Raw genomic sequence first — 23161 nt, 5'->3', positions numbered from 1 at the left:
ACTATTAATTCCAGTTTCCTGAATGCTGATCCAGCATGGAACACATTCCTAACTAACATCTGGAAAGTTGTGAATTTAGTGCTTGATTTTGATTAAAAACATTACAATGGTGAAGATGGTTTGCATCATATTCTAAGGAAGTGGCTTCGGTCATTGAAGCAAAACTCAGAATATCATCACAGAATGAATCCTTTCCTGGGAGACAATGGCGTTGTGGTATTATCGCTGGACTAGTAATCCAGAGACCCAGAGTCATGTTCTGGGGACCCAGGTTCAAATCCCGCAACGGCAGTGAAATTTGAATTCAATGAAAATCTGGAATTATAAATGTAATGATGACCGTGAAACCATTGTCAATTATCGTAAAACCCATCACTAATGTCCTTTAGGGAAGGAAATCTGTCATCCTTACCTGGTCTGGCCTACATGTGACTCCAGATCCACAGCAACGCTCAAGTTCCCTCCCGGACGGGCAATAAATACTGGCCCAGCCAGCAATGCCACATCCCGTGAATGAAATTAAAAAAAAATTAGAGTGGCTAAAAACGCATTGCGATGAGCAACAAGAGAACTGGCTCAATCATGTTCTCTAGGTGTGTATGAGAAGATACAAACTCTGAAAATAGAGCGCCAAAATGAATGCACAGTGAGATAAAGAAAGCACTAAGCTTTCAGTCCAGAAGAATACAACACTTGAATCTACTCATGGAAACCTTATTCCTGAAAGAGCCAAAGAGAGAAATACTGCATAGAAGACTTGGGTAAACATTTTCAGATGAAACTACTGTTTCTAACACAGCATTTAAACACAATCCGCGGGCTTTAAGACGTCAAGAACCTCGAAAGGGAGCCATGTATAAATAAACTTGAAAAGGCAATCTGTTCCACAGCATCAGAAAGGCTGCATAATAAAAAGAATTCCAAGAATATGCTGCAACAAGGAAAACTAGTTGTACAACACCTGCAAACGTCTTGCTTCCCCTCTGGAGGAAGGAAAGGGTATTGTAAGACTCTGTATAAAACCAAACGAGTTGTTTGGAAATGTCTTTAATATTACAAACTTTCGAGTAAAATCAAACAGGGTGTACAGTGGTTAACACTGCTGCCTCTCAGCACCAGGGACCTGAGTTTGATTCTGGCCATGGGTGACTGTGTGTTGAGTTTGTATGTTATCCCCGTGTCTGTATGGGCTTCCTCTGGGTGCTCTGGTTTCCCCTCTCAGTTCAAAGATGTGCAGATTGGTCATGATCAATGTGCGCGGATAGGGCGAAGGCATGGGCCTAGATAATGTGCTCTTTCGGAGGGCCAGTGCAAACTCGATGGGCTGAATGGCCTCCTGCACTCTATGGACTAATAGAACTTATTTTCGCCCATGATTTAGGGCTCAACACTTAAATTGAGCAACAATTTTGCTAATTTGGACTAACCATCAGTCCTAAAGAAGATGGTGCAGTGTTTTTGGCACCAGAGATTTAGTAGCTAAAGCCATGACAAAAATTGCACATAGTTCCAGCCACATAGATTCAATTGTATATCATTACTCAGCTTGCTTGTACATAATATTCCTATAATACAAAGAGAGCAACCACATTTGATCAATTGACTAAACTTGTGAAGAATAACAGGCAGTTTTTAAGAAAATCATTCAAGGGATGTGAGCTTCACTGGCTAGGCCAGTATTGGCAATCTACTTGTGCGACACATCTTGGGGATGAGTGACCGTATTTTGATAAGACTTTTTCATCAAGATGGAGAGTGAAGAAGTTGATTCTGAGACTAGGGTCCTGAATCTTAATAAAGGAAACTACAATGATATGAGGCGTGAGTTGGCCGTGATCGTTTGGGGAATATTACCTAAAGGGATGATGGTGGATAGGCAATGGCAAACATTCAAGCACTTGGTGTAACTGCAACAATGGTTTATTCCTGTCTGGCACAAAGGTAAACTGGAAAGGAGGCCAATCCATGGCTTACAATGGAAATTGGAGATAGTATTCAATCCAAGGAAGTAGCATATAAATTGTCGAAGAAAGACAATCGGCCTGAGGATTGGGAACAGTTTAGAATTCAGCAAAGAAGGACCAAGGGTTTGATTAAGAAGGGGAAAATAGAGTACGAGAGTAAACTTGCAGGGATCATAAAAACTGACTGTGAAAGTTTATATAGGTGCGAGAAGAGAAAAGGATTGGTTAAGACAAATATAGGTCCCTTACAAACAGAAAAAGGGGAATGTATAATATGGGACAAAGAAATGGCTGAGCAACAAAATACATACTTTGGTTTGGTCTTCACAAATGGGGACACAAATAAGATACCAGAACTGTTTGGGAACACAAGGTTAGCGAGGAAGAGGATCTGCAGGTGATCAATTCAAAATGATGTTGAGGAAATTGATGTGATTGAAGGCTGATAAATACATAGGGCCTGATCATCTACCTCCCAGAGTACTTAAAGAAGTGACTTTGAAATAGTGGATGCATTGGTGGTCTACTTCCAGGATTCTATAAACTCTGGAATAGTTCCTGCAGATTGGAGGGTAGATAATACAACTCCATTATTGAAATAGTGCGGTAGAGAGAAAACAGGAATTATAGACAAGTAAGCCTGACGTTGGTAGTGGGGAAAATTCTAGAATCCATTATCAAAGATTTTATAGCAGTGCACTTCGAAAACAGTGGCAGGATCAGACTGAATCAGCATGGATTTATGAAGGGGAAATCATGCTTGACAAATCTACTGGAATTCTTTGAGGATGGAACTAGTAGTCAATGAGAAGGAGCCAGTGGATGGGGTTTATTTGGACTTTCCGAAGGCTTTTGACAAAGTCCTGCACAAGAGATTAGCGTGTAAAATTAAAGTGCATGGGATTAGGGGTAGTGTATTGAGATGGATAAAAAAACTGATTGACAAACAGGAAACAGGAGGAATTAATGTGTCTTTTTCAAATTGGCAGGCAGTGTCTAGTTGGGTACCACAGGGATCGGTGCTTGGACCCAAGCTATTCACAATATATATTAATCATTTAGATGAGAGAACAAAATGTACTATCTCCAAATTTGCTGATGGCACTGAATTGGGTGGGAGGGTGAGCTGTGACGAGGATGCAGAGGAAGTTGAGTGAGTGGGCAAATGAATAGCAGATAATTTGGATAAATGCAGGGTTTGGTCGCAAAAATGAGATGGCAGACTATTATCTGAATGGCCTTACATTAGGAGAGGGAAATGTGCAATGAGACCTAGGTGTCCTTGTACACCAGTCACTGAAGGTAAGCATGCAGCTACAGCATGCAGTAAAGAAGCCAAATGATATGCTGGCCTTCATTGCGAGAGGATTTGAGTACAGGAGCAGGATGTCTTGCTGCAATTATACAGGGCCTTGGTGAGGCCACACCTGGAAATATTGTATGCAATTTTGGCCTCCTTATCTGAAGAAAGATGTTCTTGCTACAGAGGGAGTACAAAAAGATTTACCTGACTGATTCCTGGGATGGCGGGACTGACGTATGAGGAGACATTGAGACAGTTAGGATTGTATTTGCTGCAGTTCAGAAGAGTGAGGGGGGGATCTCATAGAAACCTATAAAATTCTAACAGGACTAGACAGAGTAGATGCAGGAAAGATGTTCCCGATGGTGCGGGTGTACAGAGCCTGAGGTCACAGTCTGACGAAAGGAGGTAGATCATTTAGGATAGAGATGAGGAGAAATTACTTCACCCAGAGAGTGGTCAGCCTGTGGAATTTGTTACCACAGGAAGTAGTTGAGGCCAACACATTATATGTTTTCAAGAAGGGGTTAGATATAGCGCTTTGGGTGAAGGGGATCAAAGGATATGGGGGGGAAAGTGGAATTAGGCTTTTGAGTTGGATAATCAGTCATGATAATGAATGGTGGAGCAGGCTTGAAGGGCTGTATGGGGCCTCCTATTTTCTATGTTGTCCGCAATTGCCTTTGAGAAAGTTGTGTTGAGTTGCCTTTTTGAAACACTGCAGCGTGGGATCTAGGTACTTACAGTGCAATCAGGAAGGGAGATAAAAGATATATGAACATGTGCCTCAAGCAGCACTGCTGCATGGCAGCATGACCTGGGAAATCTATACAGGCTGGAGAGATGGCTAGTTTGTTTTCACACACTTTCTTCACTTTATCCTAAATATCAAGAACATTTCTGACACTGAAGTTCTTGCTAAATTCTTATGTCCAATGGCGCTTCTCAAATATAGACACCTACCTCTCTGATAGCTTGATAACCAAAATCAGATTAAAGATGGGCACAGACCACAGATGGTTCAAGGTGACTGGGACAACGTGGGTTCAGATTCAAAGCGGAACTTGCAAACCGTCAACATTGTGCCACAAGCTGGGAAGATGCACCTAACAACAGCCCACATTGGATAGTTGCACTCCATCAGGGATATTGGAAAGGTAGCTTGGAGCGAGGAAAGGGCGCAAAGCGGAAAGCATTTCAAGGGACAATATGGCAAGAGTTTCACCATTTAGCCGCGTGATATATATCTGTATTACCTGTGGTGAGGGTTTTTGCTTGGGAATTTGGCCACTTGAATTGCACCATGATAAAATAACTAATTTTCTTTGGTGCTGACACTATCACCTTTTGAGATGAACAGTTACCACAGAGACATCCTGATGAATCGGAAGCATTATTTCACCCTCTTTGCCTTGAGATAAGGGCAAAAATTCCGTTAACCTTTTTGATTACATTTTGTCCACTAGCTTTTTAGTAATTTGCGAACATCAAATTCCTCGCCTCTTCCATTGCTTCACTCCATTTGAGAAAATATTCCAGTTTATCTCAGATGCAAAGTGGATGCCCTCCCACTTGCCCCACATTGCACGCTATCTGCTGCAGTTTTGCCTGTTCAGTTGATCTGTCCTTGCCTCTTTGTGACTTCCTTCTCCCACCTGTACAACTTATTTCACTTAGTGTCATCTGCAACTTTAGATATGCAACTCTATTCAACTCCTTCATCCAAGTCATTAATATACATCGTGAAATGCTGAGACGCTGGTACAGTTAGTTGTGAAAATACCGCTTGTCATATTCACCAACCCCAACCCCATTCTATTTCCTACATAGCAATTACCAGTCTGTATCCTTGGGCTTTCATTTTTGATGTTTTGTGCAGAACCTTAGCAAATACCTCCTTAAAGTGCATAAAGACAACCTTTTTGGACATCCTCCTAAATACCATAAGAAATAGGAGCAGAATTAGGCCACTCGGCCCATCGAGTCTGCTCCGTCATCCAATCATAACTGATATTTTTCCCATCCCCATTCTCCTTCCTTCTCCCCATAACCCCTGGTCCCCGTGCCAGTGAGCTTCCCGATAATTACAAGTAGATTAATCAGAAATGAGCAACCCTTCATCAATTTAAAATGATTCTTTCTGTTAAACTTATTCTTGTCCAAATGCTCGTCACTTTGTATCTGATAATAGATTCCGGTAACCTCCCCAGAACTGATGTTGAACTGATTTTGATTTATAGTAACTTGATTTCTCCCCCCTCCCTCTCTTCTTAAATAATGGAGTGATGTTTACCAGCCGACCTACTGAAAAGAGCTTTGGAAAATTACAACGAACACATCTGCAATTTATTTTGTTTATTGCAATAGCCTGGGATGAAAACCATTATGTTCTGGAAATGTATCCATCAAAGTCCAATTATTTTCTCCATTATCATTTTTTCCATAATGTTTTTCCTTTTCACATATGTTTAGGTATTCCTATGGGGCGCAGTTCAGCTCAGTTGACTGGACAGCTGGTTTGTGATGCAGAACAAGCCAACAGCACGGGTTCAATTCCCATATCGGCTGAGGCCAGTCATGAAGGCACCACCTTCTCAACCTAGCCCCTCGCCTGAGTTATGGTAATCCTCCGGTTAGATCACCAGTCAGTTCTTCCCCCTCAAAGGGGATGCAACCTATGGCCATATGGGACTATGGTGACTTTACTTACTAGGTCTTCCTGTATTCATTTAACAAGTCTGGCATTTGTTTGTTTTCCTTTATAGTATTGGCAGTAGCTGTTTTTAATGGATAATATCCTCTTTACCACTGTTTCTCTAAATGTGCAACTTCTGTTACTTTTAATACCCCTTGCATGTTTTTTTTATATATTCTGTTTCTGCACATCATTACTTTCTTTGTTACTCTTTGTTGCTGGGTTTATAAATTTCCCTGCATTTGTGCAAGCCTCTTTTATCTTGACTAGGTTGTATCTTGCTTGTTGACTATGGTTCTTTAACTACACAAGTGGAGCTGTTGCCTTTCAGCGTTAAGTACTGGTACTGTAATTATAGTAAATATTTCTGTGTATAATTAGCATTGTATGTAGATTTACCATTAACATTCTGCCTAGTTTAACGTGGTCAATGTTTTTGTTTATCCCTCCTAAATTGGTCTTAAATTAAAATCCTGCTTCTGAATCTCGCTTCTCCCTCTCAAACTTAATATTATATCCGGCCATATTATGGTCATGGTTCATAACACATTCCCTTTCTGTAAGATTATTAATTCATTCTAGTCTGAAGCAAAAATTTCTACGCCAATAAAGAATTTTATTTGTGGGAGAAAATGAAAATATTTTTGAACATGCAAAATCCTGATAATTACAGTTTAGTTGTCTTAATGGGCATTAGTGGAAAATGTTATTTTGTAGAATGCCATTGAACGTATAAAATAACACAGCCATCAAAGGGAGTAATTGGAATGGTTTTGACACTTAACAACCCTAGCATAAAAATGTGCTGAAGTTCTTTAATGGGGTACCTAAGATGGTAGATAAGGCAATCCAGTAGAAAACATAGACTTAGATTTTCAGAAGGCATTTGTGATCGTTCTCTTTATTAGATTAGAAAGGAATCTTATGATCCACAAAACATTCAACATATTGTTGGGAAGACTGAGCATTGCTTGAACAACAGAAGACAGATGGTGATAAATGGAAAGTGTTCAACTTTGGGAAACAGTAGCCAATAGTCAACTATAGACATCTGTTCTGGGACCATTGCTATTTACAGTATTTGTGAGTTACGTGGAATAAGATGTCTTTGCAGCTATATATGTAACATTTGCTGATGATGCAAAGCTCTATGGGCAGGTTGCAAATAGAAAGGAAATCTGGCAATTTTCAGAGAAATACGCTTAGATGGGCAAGTGAAAAGTGAGATGAGGATAACATATATATGTATTGTATAGCATAAAAGAGTTGGTGTTACTACATTTTATGGGGAGGGGTGTCTAAACTAGCTTTAAAGGAAATAAGCACAAAAGGTGTCTTATTTATAATGGGCTGACTGACTGAGCTGTTGACTAAATCTAATTATACTGGAGTAAGGAGGCCGAAGGGAGACAGGTTTTTGAATTATTGAATGCTAAACATGCTATTTATTTGCTTTTAGTATAGAACTTAAGGTATGTACAAAACTTGCATGGCTTGGGTAAAGTTAGAGAGATAAGAAGAATACTCTGCCCCAATGTGATTGTGGCTATGTGGTACGTGGGTCCAGAAAAAAAGAATGTATTTGAGGTTGTTTTAGGGCCCTTTGGAAGGCATTTGGATTGTTAGTGGATCTGAGGGTTATAGAGATACTTGAGCTCATATCTTTGCTTGAGTTTGCTTTTTCAGTGGAGTTGGGAAAGGGAAATTAGTGTTTGTGAAAGTAGGGGAATCAGCAGGGAAGGAAGTCCCATGATAAAATAATCATTTGTCAAACTTTGTAGCAAGTTTCATGGGCTGAAAAGCCTTTTCCTGTAGATGTTCTTGTGTGGTTCTATAGATCAGATTTTACATTATCAATGCCAAACAATACATTTGTTAATATTTCTGCAACTATTACAGAAATATTTTCTCTGATACAGAATCATTCAGACATATGTTCTGAGGGAAGAATCTGGTGCCCTGTCCTCAGAAGCATCTGATATCAATAAGGCCCAGTTGAGCAGACGTGGAGGAATCATGGCTTCACTTTACACATCACATCCTGCAGACAGTGGACTAACAATGGAACTCTCATTGGAAATAAACAGGAAGTTGCAAGCTGTGCTAGAAGACACATTGTTAAAGAATATAACACTTAAGGTAGGTCATTGGTTATGCAATGAATGTAGAGCTCTCCTCCTGTGTCAACAAAATAACTTCTATTCATCCCTATTCATAAACTGCAGACAGGACCTGAGGCTAAATATGTGGAATTGCCTGGTAAAGAGTTAAAAAGGGAGAGAAATCTAGGGGGAAAATTGAAAAAATGGCTACTTCAAGTGTGGTACGAGAACTTTGAAGTTGCTCAAAGAATGGATAAGAATTTTATATAGTGGGATCAAAAATGTTAATAAGAGTTGTCAGAAATTGAGAGACGAGAAATTATGGCATTGTATATAATTGGGCAGCACGGTAGCATTGTGGATAGCACAATTGCTTCACAGCTCCAGGGTCCCAGGTTCGATTCCGGCTTGGGTCACTGTCTGTGTTGAGTCTGCACATCCTCCCCGTGTGTGCGTGGGTTTCCTCCGGGTGCTCCGGTTTCCTCCCACAGTCCAAAGATGTGCAGGTTAGGTGGATTGGCTATGATAAATTGCCCTTAGTGTCCAAAATTGCCCTTAGTGTTGGGTGGGGTTACTGGGTTATGGGGATAGGGTGGAGGTGTTAACCTTGGGTAGCGCGCTCTTTCCAAGAGCCGGTGCAGACTCGATGGGCCGAATGGCCTCCTTCTGCACTGTAAATTCTATGATGAATGATGATAAGTGTGGACCTGAATGACACAAAGGGAAAGTTACTATTGGGAAATAGACAACAGCATAAATTTCTAAAGCATTTTTAATTTAGTGTACTTCAGATGTGTAAACTAACATCAATCCGATGGTAGGAAAATTGGAGAAGGTAGTTAAATTGTGGTCAAAAAGATATTTTTAGGAAGTGAGGGGGTGTTCTAGTAATGCAGTTCGGTTGAGTCAGAGGGGTTTAGTCGGAGGGTTTAGGGCCTGAATGGCTGAAGACTAAGGCATGGTGGAACAGGAGAAGGGATGAAGGCAATAGAAGCTAGAAGAGTACATGGTTATTCTTGATTACTGGGATTTTGTTTTTAATATTTTGGGTTAATGGGGAGTTGACAGAGGTTGGTGAGGAAGGTATGATGTTGGGCGGGGGTGGGGGGGGGGGGGGGGCAGTGATTAACTGCAGAATAGGATACATCTGACAGTTTAGGCAAGTTGAACTTTTTTGAAAATTGGTGAGGAAACCATTGTAGTGTGAAGCCTGGAGGCGATAAATATATCAGTTTTAGTGTTGGTGGGAATGAAGTAAGAAACATATGCTACAGAGGTGGGTAATGGTGGCCTAGGTAACTGGATATGGGGTTGGGTGCTGGACTTAGGGAGGGTTAAACAGTACTCAAGTTGTGCATTGTCTGATTCAGCCTGTAGGTAGTGAGATGGTGTTATGGGAAGGACAGTTTCTTTTGTCAGAGGCCGAACAACATGGTTTATGCATGCCAATATTAACTTGGAGGACAGTTTATTTTCAACTTACAGGCTTATTTTCAACTTACAGTTGACAAACGGACAAAACAGGGATAGTTATGGAATTAAGGGCAGAAAGCCCCAGGTACCTCTCAGGTTATATTGTGTTGGCGAAGAATAAGCCATGACAAAAGACGTGTTGAATGGGCTGGGAGTGAAACCAATTGAAAAAGATATCATGTTGGTATACAGGTGGAGAAAGATGTAATAGTTTAGGAGCACATAAGGCTACACACCTTCTTTGAAATCACAAAGGAAGTTGTTGGCCAGGGAGATGAGAGATAAAGTAGTAGATGAGGTAGAGAAAAGTTTTTTTTTCCATTACTTTATCAGAGTTACAAAGCCAGAGCTCAAAGTGTGGACAGGAGCAAACCCCTAATGCAGCTCCTTGCCTGCTCCAAAAACCAATTCAAATTGAATCCAATTCATGGTCTCCACAAGAGAGACATACAAGATCCAGGCATTACACCTGATCCAAGGTAGAGAAAAGTTACTATACTTTACCAGGGCAGGATCAGTAACCGGAGGTCAGGGATTTAAAGTAACTGGTAAACAAATCGGAGGAGAGATGAGAATTTTGTTTGCGTAGCAAGTTATGATCTAAAATGTAATGCTTGAAGAGATGGTGGTAGTAGATTCAATAGTAACTTGCAAAAAAAAAAGGGGGGGGGGGGGGTGCGGCAGAGTGGCTCTGGTTAGCACTGCTGTCTCACAGAGCCGCGGGTCCAGGTCACTGTCAGTATGGAGTTTGCACATTCTCCCCATGTCTGCATGGGTTTCACCCCCACAACCAAAGATGTGCAGGGTAGGTGAATTGGCCATGCTAAAATTGCCCCTTAATTGGAGAAAAAAAAAAGAATTAGGTACTCTAAATTTATTTTTTTTAACTTTCAAAAGGGAATTGGATGTATATTGGAAAAGGATAAATTTGTAGAATTATGGGTAAAGAGCAAGAAAGTGAGATTAATTAGATAGCACTATCAAGTGACCAACACGGAGATAGGTTGAACCATCTCTTTTGTGGCCACAGAGGAGTTGGGTACGAGAGTATACCGAAAAACAATTTATTGTTAAAGCGAACTTTACAGGCCACAATACAGGTCCCAGCTGGGACTTTTCTGCTGAGGTTCCTATCACGGGCCGACTTGTATGTCTGTAATCAATTACCCCGCTGACACCCCCCCTCCTCCCATCCAGGGAGCTGGTATTCTACGAGACTTTTGGGGTGGCTAATCACTCCCTCCCCAAAGGTCTCGTGAGGGTTTCTCCATCCTGCATGACCTTCGAGGGGAAAGATTTTGCTCTTGTGAAACTAGCATTTTGTTGCTGCATATATGAAAGTTATTGTGTTAAAGGAAGGAAATGGGAGTTTTGTTGTGCTGTGGATGTTGTGTGACAGGTTACCCAGCTGCCAACTGTGGAGTAGCTGCTAGGAACATTGTACGTTAAAGTTGTTAGCTAGTTCCCAGCTTCATTTCTAGTTTTCTAATGATGCACTGTTAAGTGAAAAAAAATCAGAGGTTTCAGACCATTGATGCAACCTGGCTCATTCTTTAAACTAAAATTTCCATCTGTCATTCCCTTTTGACTGAATGGTGTTGAACCTATTTGAAGTTGAAGTCATACATGGTGAATTAACGGATGATGCTGAAGACCATACAAGGCAATGGTGAGAGTATGACAATGGTGTTAGGATTTCACTCTTCTAGCAAACCGCCAACCAAATACAATGGGTTAGTTGGCAGCCTCCCATGCTGCAAATCTCTTTGGTTCTTTGGGTCATGAACTTTGCCGAATGAACATTCCCAGTATGACTATCTCTATGATGGATGTGCAATTACATTTTATTTTCCAGAAGCTAGCCAGTACTGATTTCTACAGAAATCTTGTGCAAGGTCTGTGGATCAGTTAAAGTATTCTGAAAACTTAGTAAGATCGGAATCAGAGTTCACCTCAGTGCCCAATCTATGAATAAAATGCTGTATCGTGCATTTGCTGTAACTCTTCTCTTGGCTCCCTGAAGTGTGTCTACTATCCACAAGGCACAAATCAAGATTGTGATGGAATACTCTCTACTTGCCTGGATTTTTAAAAAAAAATTATTTTCAATTGAGGGGCAATTTAGCATGGCCAATCCACCTACCCTGCACATCTTTGGGTTGTGGGGGTGAGACCCATGCAGACACAGGGAGAATGTGCAAACTCCTCACAGACCGTGACCTGGGGCCGGGATTGAACCCGGGTCCTCGGCACCGTGTGACAGCAGTGCTAGCCATTGTGCCAGCATGTCACCCCATCTACTTGCTTGGTTGAGTGCAGCTCCAACAATACTCAACAAGCTCAACAGCATCCAAGACAGAGCAGCCTACTTGAGTGGCACCCCCATTCACCATCTTAAGCATTCGCTCCCTCCAACAGCAACGTACAGTGGCAACAGTGTGTATCACTTAGAAGATTCACTACAGGAACTCACCAAGGTACCTTTGACAGCACATTCCAAACCCATGACCTCTACCACCTAAAAGGACAAGAGCAGCAGATGGATGGGAACTATCTGCAAATCACATCATCCTGACTTGCAACTTTATCGGGGTTCTTTCACTCACTGGGTCAAAATTTCTTCCTAACAGCACTGTTGCTGTTCCTACAACACATGGACTGCTGTGATTCAAGAAGGCAGCACACCACCATCTTCTCCAGGGCAGTTAGGGATAGGCAATAAATGCTGGCCTAGCCAGCGACACCCACATTCTGTGAATGAACTGAAAAAAAAGTCAATTTGACGAATGTTCTATAAATTAAGAAAGGCTAGCAGAAGCAGATTCAATCTTTAAAAGGAAATTGGATAATTACTCACAGTAGAATCTTATTTGCATTGAGGAAAATCTAACGAGTTGTGAAAGTTTGTTTTTAAGACTAGGGAAAGTAGATTGGGGCTCCCCAGGGTCGGTATTAGGGTGACTGCTGTTTTTAATATTTTTAATGATCTGGACTTTGGTATACAGCAGTGTTTTTCAAACTTCTTTTCCACACTGGTTGACGTTCGCGATCTGAAACTTCTCCTTTTGTTTGCCAGTACTTCCTGCATATAATACATATAAGCTGTGCATCCTCATTTGCATTGGGACAATGGACAAAACCATACCTCAAGAAATTATATTGCCTTGTTTCCAAGTTAAGTTTCTTCTTTGTAGGCTGTTAACCAGAGGCCCTGGAACTCTGTACAGTTTAGTACTAAAAGCTACCAAGTTTGAGCTAATTATATGTCGAGACCTGACTCCTGTAAGTTAAGGTTGTCAGATCTTAATCTTAATTAACAACTAATGCATTTTAGCTATCCTCCTTTTAGCTATCCTCTAGTCTCATTCTAAGGTGGCGTACAATTTAAAAACCCTAATTGTTAGGCAAACAAAGGTAGTTTTAAGGGATTTATAGTGTACTGGTAAACATTAGAAATGGAGTAAGGGTTTTAAGTGTGTTTAATTTGATTGTTCTGTGCCTGGAAGGGTAAGATCTATGGTTAGATTCATGTTAGACAACGGTGTTTATATGTGTGGGGGTTGGTTAAGTTCCAACTGTGTCTGTGTTTGCATGGGTTTCGCCCCCACAACCCAAAGATGTGCAGGGTAGGTGGATTGGCTACGCTAAATTGCCCCTTAATTGGAAAAATGAATTGGCCACTCTAAAACATTTTTATTTTTTTAAGTTCCAACTGTGTTTCTATTGTGGAGCCTTTTACGGTAGTGAAGCTTTTAAGTTTGAGTTTAGCTATTTTGTGACCAGTTAGAGATGTGTAGTGAGAGAGAAGACCACTCTCGCAGCTCTGCTAGAAACAAATGGTTTTGGAAGGCTAAAGAAGAAACATCTCTCCGCCTTGCTTTCAGAAAAGCCATACTATGGAGTAATGGTTGCAAAAACAGAAGCCGGAAATTTGAAGCTCAGCAAAAGAAACTAGAGCAATCTGGAGTTAAATGAGCAGAGAACAAGGTTTGGTTCAGAAGAATTCAAGGAAGAGTAAACCTAGGGTTCTGAGTTAAAGAGACAATTGCTGTAACCAAATTTAAAGTGGGGTAGCAGCCTTCAAAGATAAAACAAACCTGTGATGCCATTTTAATACAGTTTGGGAATCAAGAGTTAAAGCAATTGTGAGCAGTTTGCACAGAAGTCAAGACAAAGAAATCCTAAAGGAGTTGGTGTAAAATCCTAAACTGGGTTTGCTGTTAAAAGTGAAGCGGAAGCTTTGCTTAAAGTGTAATTTGGAAAACCTCATCTGGATTTTAGAGCGCAAACCGCTGAGGGAAAACATTGTTATGAGAGAAGATTTTAAAGCATGTTTTTGGGAGTGGAGTTTGGAAACTCACATGACAATCATCTGGGGAGATTCTGAGGAGAAACCCACAAACGTTCACTTGAGTTTCAGAGTGGAGACTGTATTTTCCCAGAGCAATCTTGTGTGCTTAAAAAGGACTTTGTGTTAACCAGACCATTGTAGATTAAGATGTACTTTGTAATCTGTCATAATCCTAAAGTATGTGTGTAATTATTCAACTAAGGGGTGAGTAAATGAGAATTGTATCATAATCTAATTTTTTCACTTTTAATAAATGGGTTTTTTTCTTGTTAAAACTAATTAGCAGTCCTGTGACTCTGTTCCTCCATTTTAAAAAAATATTACGGTCTTTTGAGCCAGGGGTCCATTCTGGCATCTTCCCGTCCAGTTATAACATCAACTGGGGTCGTAGCATAATGTCCTGTATCTTCGGGGAATCTGTTATGCTATGAACAGCATATGATTTGTTGAAACCCTGTATGATAGATTGGATCTTTGAATTTAACGTGTTTAGGAATTAGTAGAATTATAAAGGATTACGACTTGTGTTCACACTTCCAGCTGAAGATCACAGCAGTGTGCTAATGAGGCGACACATCAATCCCCTGAAGTGCATCTGCATTAAAGATGTTTGCAAACAATAGAAATGCTAAGTAACCAAAGAGATGGGTATGAAGTGATTGTGCCCCCTAATTTCAATTAAGCTTTATTCTCTTAAAATGCACCCACCTTAGCAGAATGTTATAGAAGGGCTACAACATGCAACTTATCACGTATGGAGACAGTCAGTGTAAATTATTGGTTATGGGGGCAGATTAGTTTCATGGTAAAGTCACTGAACCTCTTTTAATTCCTTCATTTTAATTTTAATTTGGACAAGTTTTCTAATTCAGGCACAGTTGGGTTTGCAAAGCTGTGCATAAAATAACACTTCCAGTGATGGTGTTTGCGTACAGAAAAATTAGATTGGAAGTTAGTACAACTGTGTTGATGGTTGGAGCTTGTCAGTTGGAATATACCTTTTATTAATCCTAAAGTTGATTTGGTTATGACTTTTTTTAATGTAGATCTCTTTGAACTGGGTGGTGGACTCCAGGAGGTTTAAATAAAATTAAATAATAATGTTTGGTAAGTTTAAAACTCGTTCTGTTAGAATATGTAATTGAGATGCTATTAATTTAAAATAAAACAGAGAAAATAGAGACGGTGGTTTAAGGCTGAGGTGGGGCAACTAAATGACTCTTCAATTTAAAACAAAATGTTGTCAAGAATTTTAGTTGTATCGGATGAATATTACTATAATCGTCTCTTGACATTGAGTAGCTTTATTACTTTAAGGTTTATTTCAGCATCAGTATGTGAAGTGTGCTTTTTCAATGGCTGCTCCAGGGAGTCTGAAATTCTTTGGAGCTGCCAGCAGTTTGTACATAACTGTTGCCTGCCAAATTGTGCTCACTTTTTTCCATAACTCCCTGTTTGAATCTCGCCAATCATGTTTCTACACCTCTCAGCATCAGAACATCCCTGCTCCAAGTCACAAATTACATTCTCTCTGACTGTGATCATTGTGCATTATCATTCCCCACAACCATTGACATGATTGGTCGCACAATTGTCCTCCAACAACCCCGTCGTCCAGCTCAGCGGGATTGTCCTTACTTGGTTCCATTCTTGCCTGTCTGAGCATTTCCTGTAATTTGCCGCTTGTACAGAACTTGCTGAAAAGAGGGACATATTGCCAGGGCTTTTCGATTCACCAGGGCAAACACAATGCCAAATTTCAAACAATCACAACAATTCATGCTTCAATTTTTGATTAGTTGAGCCAGATCTGGTGGTGAATGACTAAATCCAGTTTCCACCACATCTGTTCAAGTTTGTGACTCTTGGATTTAAGGGAGTGGAGATGTAGGGCTGCACTGGAGGAATAGCCACGATGAAAAGAGTCCAATCAAAATGCAGAATACTACAGATGCTGGAAATCTGACATTGAAAGGGAAAATGTTGGAAATACCTGGGGTCAGGCAACACCTGTGGTGAGAGAAAGAGTTGATGATCTTTCATCAGAAGAGTCTAAAGGTTTTAATGTGGATTAGGGCATCTGAGGTGAAGGTGTGGTTGAGCAGATTGATAGCAGTTGAATTGTTGTAGAAAATGGAGGGCTAAAGGTGGGATGATTGGAAATTTGAGAGTGCAGTTCTAAGTGACTTGTTGGAAAGTTTTCTCCAGGCATGGACACAAAAGGAAATTGGTATGGTGGAGGAAACGGGTGCGAGTGGAGAGCAATGCAAGGATGTGATCAGCGATTAATGCAATCTGTGATTGATACTGTGCAAAGCTCTGCTGCTTGCATCCGATTCCATGCCAAGGGATAGATACTCTGCGATCACCACAAGCCTTTTCTTCATGAGCTACGGTCTTCAACCTTTAAAATTCTTGTGTAAAAATCTTTTCCTTATCCTTCCCTGGCTCTGTAACTTCTAACAGCAGTGTAACCCCCTGTCTCCTTATTTAGTGCCATCTGTTTCTTTTCCTTTCACATGTGTGCAACATCACCAGAATTTTTCTGTTTTTTTTTTTACCTCTTTGCTCTAATATCCATTACCTTTTCTTTATACTAAGCAGAATATGTAAATGCTATCGTAAGCCCTCAATTAAGTTCAATAACCTGCTTTTGTTTTTGCCAACTACTCTGCAAGGAACTGTATTTGAGTCTTCTAACTATGCCTAGTTTACATTAAGCTCTAACTCTGTACTAATTGAATATCAAGAACAATAAACTTAATAGATTGTTTGCTTGTAAATTGGGGTTTTTTTCAGCCGATTAGGTGACTCATTGCACTGCCTTTTAATTTCTTGTCATTTGCATATCTAGGGTAGTCACCAAGAAATTGGACATTTGGCACCTTTAACTTTGTGATAAAAAGAAGGCTGTTAAACGTGATCATGATGCCCCCGGAAAGTAGGGAGGTGGAGGAAGTGGTCGCGATGGATGCGGGAAAGCTTTTGACCGGGTTGAGTGGGATTATTTATGGGAGGTTCTGGGGCGGTTTGGGTTTGGGAGGGGCTTTATTGACTGGGTCAGGTTGCTGTACCAGACTCCTGTGGCAACTGTACGGACGAACAGGACGACTTCGGACTATTTTAGACTGCACCGGGGGACGAGACAGGGATGCCCCCTCTCCCCACTGCTGTTTGCGCTGGCTATAGAGCCGCTGGCAATTGCTCTGAGGGCCTCAAGGGGCTGGTCCGGGGGGGGGTTGGGGGGGGGGGGGGGGGGGGGGTGGAGGGAGCACAGAGTCTCGCTGTATTCGGACGACCTGCTTCTGTATGTTTCAGATCCAATTGAGGGGATGGAAGAAATCATGGGAATTTTGGGGGAATTCGGCCGGTTTTCGGGGTATAAGCTTAATATGGGGAAGAGCGAGATGTTTGCGGTCCAGGCGAGTGGTCAGGAGAGGCGACTGGGGTAACTGCCGTTTAGATTGGTAGGGGACAGTTTCAGGTACCTAGGTATCCAAGTGGTGTGGGATTGGGACCGGCTACATAAATTTAACTTGGCCCGGTTGGTGGATCAGATGAAAGATGATTCCGGAGATGGGATGCGCTCCCGTTGTCTCTAGCTGGGAGAGTCCAAACGGTGAAAATGACGGTCCTCCCGAGATTCCTGTTTGTATTTCAATGTCTCCCCATCTTCATTCCGCGGTCCTTTTTTAAGCGAGTCAATAAAGTTCTTGTGGGTTTTGTATGGGGGGGCAAGTCCCCACGAGTGAGGAGGGTAATGCTGGAGCGGAGTTGGGGAGAGGGAGGGCTGTCGCTGCCGATCTTTAGCAATTATTACTGGGCGGCTAACATAGCCATGATTAGGAAGTGGATGGGAGGGGGAGGTCGGCATGGGTGTGTATGGAGGTGGCTTCTTGCAAGGGCACAAGTTTGGGGGTGCTGGTAAGTGCGCCTCTACCGTTCCCGCCGGCGCGGTACTCCACCAGCCCTGTGATGGTGGCGGCCTTGAGAGTCTGGGGGCAATGGAGGAGATATGTGGGAGCAGTGGGAGCATCGGTCTGGTCCCAAATCTGCGATAATCACCGGTTTGCCCCGGGGAGGATGGACGGGGGGTTCCAAATATGGCGGAGAGTGGGGACTGAGAGGATAGGGGACTTGTTTATAGAGGGGAGCTTTCCGAGTATGAGGGCGCTGGAGGAGAAGTTTGCATTGGTGGGGGAAACTAAATTCGATATCTGCAGGTGTGGGACGTTCTGCGTAGATAGGTATCAACCTTCCCACTCCTGCCGCTAAGGGGGATTCAGGACAGGGTAGTTTCCAGAGGATGGATAGGAGAGGGGAGCGTTTCTGACATTTACAAGGAACTTCTGGGATCAGAGGAGATGCAGACCGAGGAGCTGAAGCGAAAGTGGGAGGAGGAGCTGGGGGGAGAGATAGAGGAGGGCCTTTGGGCGGACGCGTTGAGTAGAGTCAACGCGACCGTAACTTGTGCCAGACTCAGCCTGATTCAATTCAAGGTCGTTCACCGGGCCCACATGACAGTGGACCGGATGAGCAGATTCTTTGGGGTGGAAGACAGATGCGCAAAATGTGCGGGAGGACCAGCGAACCATGTCCACATGTTCTGGGCATGTCCAAAGCTGCGGGGATTTTGGCAGGGGTTTGCTAATGTCATGTCCAAGGTATTAAAAACAAGGGTGGCATTGAGTCCAGAGGTGGTGATTTTTGGGGTGTTGCAGGATCCGGGAATCCAGGAGGAGAAAGAGGCAGGCGTTCTGGCCTTTGCTTCTCTGGTAGCCTGGAGGCAGATATTACTAGCACGGAGGGACTCAAAGCCCCCGAAGTCGGACACCTGGCTATCGGACATGGCTAACTTTCTCTGTTTGGAGAAAATTAAGTTTGCCTTGAGAGGGTCACTGTTAGGGTTCGCCCGGAGGTGGCAACCATTCATCGACTTCTTCGCGGAGAAGTAATCGTCAGCAGAGGGGGAGGGGTTACATTAGCGTAGATTGGGCGGTTAGTTAATGGTGGGACCTGTTGGGGAGGGAGGTGGTATTTGCACTATGTTTATATTTTCATGTACATTGTTTATATTGCTGCTATTACAATGCCAAAAAAAAACCTCAATAAAATGTTTATTTTTTATTTAAAAAAATTTGTGGTAAAGATTCTTTTGGGGGGAAAATGTAAAATTGTATCTCAGTCAAAGGGTTAACTTGGTAACTTTCATTATCAAACATAACAGAAAACTGAGCTATTAACAAATGCACAACCCGTATTCTATTACGTACTGATAACAGTGAAATGCAGCTATCTTACTTTACAACGTGGATCTGCCTCCAGTGATTATGTGGGTTTCTTCAAAATTGTTACTCTTGTACATTTTAAAACCTGAAGAAATCGTGCCATTTTCCAAGTAGCTTTTCCCCCCCCAGTCTGGTTTTTTTTTTTCTGTTCGTCTCCATTTATTCTGCTTCAAGATGAAAGTGAGGAAAAAGATTAGCATTTTTGCCATGAGCTATACATCTATTACTAGAAAATAACTCCAGTTAGTTTTAGTAGTCATTACTTACATTTTGTATGAAAATGCAATTCATTACCATAACTTTGATACATTAACTGTACATCTGAGATCTTGCTGAAGGACTGGCATTAATTTCTGGTGTTCTGCGTTACGTACAAGATATTCTTCAGAATGTCCTTTGTTTAAGGGAATATTAAATCAAATAACTTTGATTAGCAATTTTTAAAAAGTTGTTCATCTGCACTCGGCGAGTAATATTTTAAGATTGAATGACTACTATTATGCCAATGATGCACTGAATACTGATCCAAACTGAATGCCCATTCTCTATTAAACAATGTTTAGAAAATAAACTTCCAGGTAAAGTTTCAAAGTCTTTTGTTTTCTAAATATATCTAAATACTACTTAAAATGTTATCAGGTTACCTCCACCACCCTTTCAGGCAGCGGGTTCCAGACTCTCACCACTCTCTGGGTGACAACGTTTTTCCTCACATCCCCTCTAAACCTCCTGCTCCTGACCTTAAATGTGCCCTGGTCATCAATTCCTCCAACACTCTTGTCTCTGCCCTTCATAATTGTATGTATTTCAATCATGCCCCCCCCCCCCCCCCCCCCCCCCCACCCCCCCCCCCGGCCATCCCCAGTCTCCTCTGCTCCAAGGAAAACAACCCCAGTCTATCCAATCTCTCTTCGTAGCTGAAACTTTCCAGGCAACACCCTGGTAAATCTCCTCTGCACCCTTTCCAGTGCTATCACACCCTCCTATAATATGGATTCCAGAACTGCACACAATGCTCTAGCTGTAGCCTACCCAGCGTTTTATAAAGTTCCAGCATAACCTCCCTGCTCTTAAACTCTATGCCTCAGCAATAAAGGCAAGTATACCATATGCCTTCTTAACCTCTAAAGCCACATGCTCTGCTACCTTAAGGGTCCGGTATACATGCACACCAAGGGCCATCTGATCCTCCGTGCTTCCCAGGGTCCTGCCTTTTATCATGTATTCCCTTGCCTTGTTTGTCCTGTCAAAGTGCACTGCCTCACACTTATCAGGATTTAATTCCATTTGGCACTGATCAGCCCATCTGACAAGCCAGTCTATATCTTCCTGCCCTCCTCACTATTTACCTGTCCACCAATTTCCGGATCATTCGCAAATTTACTGATCAACCCGGCAACCTTCATGTCAAAATCATTTATATAAACCACAAACAACAAGGGCTCCAACGGACTTCCGGTTGCGGCTATGCCTAGGTAGGTCGCACGTTCAGCAGCTCCGGCCGGGAACGGACTTTTGGGCTCTCTAGAGGTGCCCCAACGGCAATTGTTCGACTGCTTCCAGTGTGGGAAGGTGACAGCAAGGTCCCCCGACATTATATGGATTGGACCAGGAGTGGAGCGGTGAGAAAAGTGATCTTGGAGCAGCAAAAAGTGAGAGGGAGAAAAAACAAGATGGCGGCGGGTGGAGACCAAGCAGCATGGGCGCAGTGGTCGCAGGAGCAGCAGGGGTTTCTTAGACGCTGCTTTGAGGAGCTGAAAACCGAAATGCTGGCGCCAATGAAGGTGGCGATTGAGAAGCTAGTGGAGACCCAGAAGGCCCAAGGGGCGGCGATCCGGGAGGTGCGGCAAAAAGCCTCGGAGAACGAGGACGAAATCTTGGGCCTGGCGGTGAAGGTGGAGGCGCACGAGGCGCTGCACAAGGGGTGGGCAGAAAGATTTGAGGACCTGGAGAATAGGCCGAGGAGGAAGAATCTTCGGATTCTGGGTCTCCCCGAAGGAGTGGAGGGGCATATGTGAGCACGATGCTCAATTCGCTGATGGGCGCGGGAGTCTTCCCGAGGCCTCTGGAGCTAGATGGGGCTCACCGGGTCCTAGCAAGGAGACCCAAGGCCAACGAGCCACCAAGGGCTGCAGTGGTGAGGTTTCACCGCTTTATGGACAGAGAGTGTGTCCTGAGATGGGCCAAGAAAGAGCGGAGCAGCAGATGGGAGAACACGGAGATCCGAATCTATCAGGACTGGAGTGCAGAGGTGGCTAAGAAGAGAGCTGGTTTCAATCGGGCTAAGGTGGTGCTCCATCGAAACGGGGTGAAGTTCGGTATGCTGCAGCCAGCGCGATTGTGGGTCACGTTCCAGGATCGGCACCACTATTTCGAAACGCCTGATGAGGCATGGAGCTTTATACGGACTGAAAAGTTGGACTCAAATTGAGGGTTTGTTGTGGGATGTTTGCTGTGTATATGGTGTTTATTACCTTTAGAGAATGTTCCTCTGGTTTGGGTGCTGGATGGTATGGGTGAAGGGATTTGATGGGGAGACTGGAGAGTGTGGGCGTCGGTGTTGGAGGGGCAGACCCCCACGAAGGAAGAGGGGGAGTGGAGGCCCGGGGATCGGGAATTGGGGTAAGGCTGCAAAAGGAGCTGCGCCAGAGGGGGCGGGGCCGGCTCGGGAAAGCGCGGGCTTTTTCCCGCGCAAGGGAAGGACGGGGGGCGGGGGGGGGGGGGGGGCGGTGCTGGAGAGGAACGCACACTGACTGCCAGGGAGGGATGGGGGGATTCTCACACTGGAGGGGGTCGATGGAATGGTGGGAGAGGCCGGGGTCAGCAGGAGTCAGCTGACTTACGGGAGTGTTATGGGGGGAGCAAAAGGGCTAGATGTGGATCTAGCGGGGGGAGGGGAGGGAGAGGGGGGTATAGGGTTGCTGCTGCATTGGCCAAAGGGGAGCTGGAAGTAGGAGAGGTGGTCGGGGTGGGGGTCTGCCGCCTGGGGGACTGGAGGGTGTGGGAGGCGCAGGCACGTGGCTGGCCTAGAAAAGGAGATGGCTAGTCATCCGGGGGGGGGGGGGCTGTGAGATGAGAGCAGCCCCCCAATCTGGCTGATAATCTGGAATGTGAGGGGCCTGAACGGGGTGGTCAAGAGGGCCCGGGTGTTCGCGCACTTAACCACGTCTGCCTTCAGTCCCTTTATGCTCCAGGAGACACATTTGAAGGTGGCAGATCAGGTTAGGCTGAGAAAGGGATGGGTAGGACAGGTATTCCATTCAGGGCTGGATGCAAAGAACAGAGGGTTGCAATACTGGTGGGGAAGCGGGTGTCGTTTGAGGCAAGGAATATTGTAGTGGATAATGGAGGTCGATATGTGATGGTGAGCGGCAGGTTGCAGGGGCTGCGAGTGGTACTGGTAAACGTATATGCCCCGAACTGGGATGATGCCGGATTTATGAAACGCATTCTGAGTTAGATTCTGGACCTGGAGGTAGGAAGCTTGATAATGGGGGGGTGGGATTTCAACACGGTGCTGGACCCAGCACTGGATCGCTCTAGGTCCAGGACGGGTGAGAGGCCGGCTGCGGCCAAGGTGCTTAGGGGGTTTATGGACCAGATGGGGGGAGTGGATCCATGGAGGTTTGTCAGGCCCCAGACCAGGGAATTTTCATTCTTTTCCCACGTCCATAGAGCCTACTCCCGGATAGATTTTTTTATTTTAAGTAGGGCGCTAATCCCGAAAGTGGAGGGAACGGAGTATTCGGCCATAGCCATCTCAGACCACGCCCCGCACTGGGTGGAGCTGGAGTTAGGAGAGGAGAGGGATCAGCACCCGCTGTGGCGTCTAGATGTGGGATTATTGGCGGATGAGGTGTGCGGGGGTGCATTGAAAGATATTTGGAGGCCAATGACAACGGGGAGGTGCAGGTGGGGGTAGTCTGGGAGGCGCTGAAGGCGGTGGTCAGGGGAGAGTTAATCTCCATCAGGGCCCACAGGGAGA

At 43.6% G+C, this 23161-nt stretch overlaps 1 protein-coding gene across 3 annotated transcripts in view; it reads left to right on the top strand.

Annotated features, from left to right (window-relative positions):
* ccdc186 (coiled-coil domain-containing protein 186) overlaps positions 1-23161 on the top strand; it is a 161884-nt gene that overhangs the window by 130968 nt on the left and 7755 nt on the right. For 2 of the 3 annotated variants that reach the window (XM_072479440.1, XM_072479439.1), the window contains exon 15: positions 7882-8101. The exons of the other annotated variant lie outside the window; for it this stretch is intronic. In XM_072479440.1, the coding sequence (XP_072335541.1) occupies positions 7882-8101 (220 nt within the window). The remainder of the gene's footprint in view (positions 1-7881; positions 8102-23161) is intronic. 3 annotated transcript variants of the gene reach the window in all.

Source organism: Scyliorhinus torazame, chromosome 16 (genome assembly GCF_047496885.1).
Source record: "Scyliorhinus torazame isolate Kashiwa2021f chromosome 16, sScyTor2.1, whole genome shotgun sequence".
Classification (NCBI taxonomy): domain Eukaryota; kingdom Metazoa; phylum Chordata; class Chondrichthyes; order Carcharhiniformes; family Scyliorhinidae; genus Scyliorhinus; species Scyliorhinus torazame.
Note: the sequence above shows the minus strand (reverse complement) of the source record. Positions and strands in the feature narration are given on the sequence as shown.